This window comes from Sparus aurata, chromosome 5 (assembly GCF_900880675.1).
Source record: "Sparus aurata chromosome 5, fSpaAur1.1, whole genome shotgun sequence".
NCBI classification, from domain to species: domain Eukaryota; kingdom Metazoa; phylum Chordata; class Actinopteri; order Spariformes; family Sparidae; genus Sparus; species Sparus aurata.
This window is the reverse complement of record NC_044191.1, coordinates 23,932,900-23,936,005: the sequence shown is the minus strand read 5'-3', so window position 1 is coordinate 23,936,005 and position 3,106 is coordinate 23,932,900. Positions and strand designations below refer to the sequence as shown.

Here is a 3,106-nt window from a genome sequence, read left to right as displayed (position 1 = left end):
AATGTTAATTTGTACAGTAAAAGCAAACTAATGAACAAAGCCAACACTGAGCCCTTTAAATCAATATATTATGGATCAAAATAAGCTGTTTTTACCTTTAATGTGGCCTTTTTCAAGCACATCTGCCCTTAACTGTCATGCAAAGTTTAACATTGTCTAAAGTGTGTGAAAAATAAAGATTCAGACTCATCAGCTGGATAAACCACATACGAAGTTACTCCAAGCTGATTTAATTTAAAGGGGAAAATAAAAACAAGCACAAACTAGTGTTTTCAGTGTCTTGGCTTGTGATATCTGTCCCAACATTTATTTTTTCCACAACATGCTTATTGTAGCAAAAATAAAAATTATACCTTCTACAAAAACCAAGTCTGAACAAAAACTGTTATTGAGGTTTTAAAGCACAATAATAAACCCATTCCCCCTTCTGTCTGAATCGAGGCACAACGTGGCGCCAACAAATAACTCACAGCCAAGAACGATATCTTCAAGTTTCCTTTATGCCTTCTATAAAAAGTATATCAATAAGGCAATCATACAGTGGATTTAGACATTTCTCTCTCTAGGCTATACACAGTGAATAAAATCATCTCATAGCCTCAAACATAGAGGATTCTCTGGGGGGGAAAAAAATCTATATAGGCTATACATATATACAATTATCTTTGAAGAGAATACAGTCAAAATAACTTCCCTTTAAAGCTGGAATTCTCAGTCTTTTATTCACATGATGAACATTTGGATGTAACTAGGTGGCATGTAATAAATTACTGTTTCACTTTAACTCCTCAGTCTATATACAAGTTCATAGATTCCAGCATTAAATACTTGTGAGTCCTACAGTCCTGGTGCCAAAGTGGCAACAGGGTCATATAAAAATAGTTCTTATCTTAAAAAAAAAAAAAAGAAAAAAAAAAAAAAGATTGGCAGTGCACAGCATGTACTGATTAAACATTGCATTGTTACCAAAACAAGCCGACTGTGTCTCTATTGTGACATCTTTCCTATCAGAGTCTGTGGCTGAGGGAGAGTCAGACAATCTAATTTAGCTTATCACGTAAGCAAAGCATGTGGAGAGCCGTGGAGTGTTGTGGTTTGATAAGAGAGCAGCCTGGAGCTCAGGCACTTTTGCAAAATATCTTTTTTCTGGACTCATTTGCATAGAAAATTATCCTGATGTGATATCCTTCACTCTGAGATCAAACGAGGCCTGCGCCAAAACACCCTCTGTCCAAGTCCTCTGAGGCTCCAGCCCCTCACAATGGAAGCAGGTCAATGAGTGACAAAAGTTTAGATTGCCTTTTTTATCCGGACAATGGTCGGGGCAGATTATGAACCCGGGGACTAAATGAGGGGCAATAGAGCCAAAATGGATGCCACGAGGGTCAAAGCACAGCGGGCCGCTGGAAGAGAGGCTCCACTCCCCAGCTCCTCTGGATAATCCGGATCCGGGGGGTCGTCAGTGCCTTCTGGGTCTGCATCATAGTCGGTCCCGCTGCCCTCTTCCCTCACCGGAGAGTCGAAGCAGAGCGCCTTCATGCTGCTCTTCACGAACTCGCAGATGGCCCTTTCCGTCCCGTCACACATGCATGTGTCCAGCTGCTGACCCTTGGGGATTTTACGCATGTTCGCGATCACGTTCCGGCAGGCGTTCGTGCAAATCGCCCCGCTGAAAAGTTTCCCGCAGTGGTTCAGATAGTCGTGCATGGACGAGCTGCACTGCTGGTCCCTCTCGCACTGGCGCCGAGCCTCCGTGCAGCCGGTGCTTGTAGTCCTGGGCAGGCAGGGCTCGATGGCCCGCTTGGTGCTGGTGCACACCGGGTCGTGGGCGCAGCTGCAGTCCTCCAGAGCCGGCCCGTTTTTGGTCAGGTTGAGCTGGACGAGCGAGGAGATGCAGTGGCTCGGACACTTCTTCCTCTCCCCGTTCAGCACGGGTCCACACGCGCGCGTGTAGTGTTCGTACGCGTAATTGCACTCGGGCTCGCTTTGGCAGTTCATGATGGCTTGCCAGCATATCAGCCGCCGACCGTGGGACGGCGAGGCCACGGATAGGCAGCCAAAAAATAAAAGCACGCAACCGAGAGGCCAAACTGATCTACAGGCGCTCTGTGCCAGGGAGCCAGAGCTTGCCATTGTTCTGGCTGCAGGAGACGGTACAAAGCTCACAGTGGTGTCATATGTGAAACTTCTACAGCACTTCCATGGATAGTGTCCTCACTGGAGAGAGTCGCGTTTATTCCGAGGCAGATGGTGTGTGATAGGCCCGTGTGTGGGCGTTCAACAGGCTGGCACCGCGCTGTGTAATCCCGGCTCCATAAACCCGTCAGCGCTGATCCATTTGAGCCGGATTCTCGAGCGAACCTCCCCGCTATCCATACATGACTGGGGCGACAGCTGAAGCGGAAACTTGCAGGAGTCACACGCACGCCGAGCGAAAAGTTCTCCACAAGTTTAGGAGAGTTTGTGCGGCCGCTCATTCCATCGCAGCGATTCGGAGTTCATGCAACAAAAACTGCCTCCAGATCAGCGAGTCCCTCTTGTCGTCCCTTTCCCTTGCTAGCGGGTCTTAACCAAAAAAAAAAAAAAAAAAAAGCGGCGCCGGACAAGTCCCGAGAGCCGTGTGGTGGAACCGGCCCGGATCACGCAGCGGTCCAAGTGCGCACGGGGGTGCAAACAAATAGTGCATACAGAAAAACAACAGCCCTTGAGGGTCGCGAAGTGGTCCTCTACTCTCTCCCCTTTGAGCGTTTGTCTTTCTGTTCCTCAGCCCCCTCTCCACACATTAACGAGGTGCCTCCCATTGGTCGGCCACTTGTTGTGGCTTTCTACGTAGCGAGGGGCGGGAGTTCATGGTGGGAGGAAGATGGTCTTGAGAAATACAAGGTGAGGTGGGCTGAAGGAGAAGAAGTTCAGGAGAGAAGAGTCCTACTGATTTATCATTTAGAGAATCCTTTTGTAACACTTTAAAAAGTGCGATAGCAGGAAAAACACATGATTTTCTTCAAAACATTCTTGACATGTGTCTGTATTATGATCACCAGCACTTTTTTTTTTTAGCATCATGGCATGCAGGATGATAAAAACTATTCAGGTTTATTTAATTTTT

The 3,106-nt window shown here is 47.0% G+C and overlaps 1 protein-coding gene across 1 annotated transcript; it reads right to left on the bottom strand.

Annotated features, from left to right (window-relative positions):
- Positions 1–482: 482 nt before the first annotated feature.
- gas1a (growth arrest-specific 1a) lies at positions 483–2,755 on the bottom strand. Its single transcript, XM_030416721.1, has one exon. The coding sequence runs from the start codon at positions 2,131–2,133 to the stop codon at positions 1,345–1,347; it is 789 nt and encodes a 262-aa protein (XP_030272581.1). The 5' UTR covers positions 2,134–2,755; the 3' UTR covers positions 483–1,344.
- Positions 2,756–3,106: the final 351 nt, after the last annotated feature.

Coding starts and splice junctions, on each gene's coding strand:
- gas1a (XM_030416721.1), bottom strand. CDS start 2,133: ATGGCAAGCTCTGGCTCCCTGGCACAGAGCGCCTGTAGATCAGTTTGG.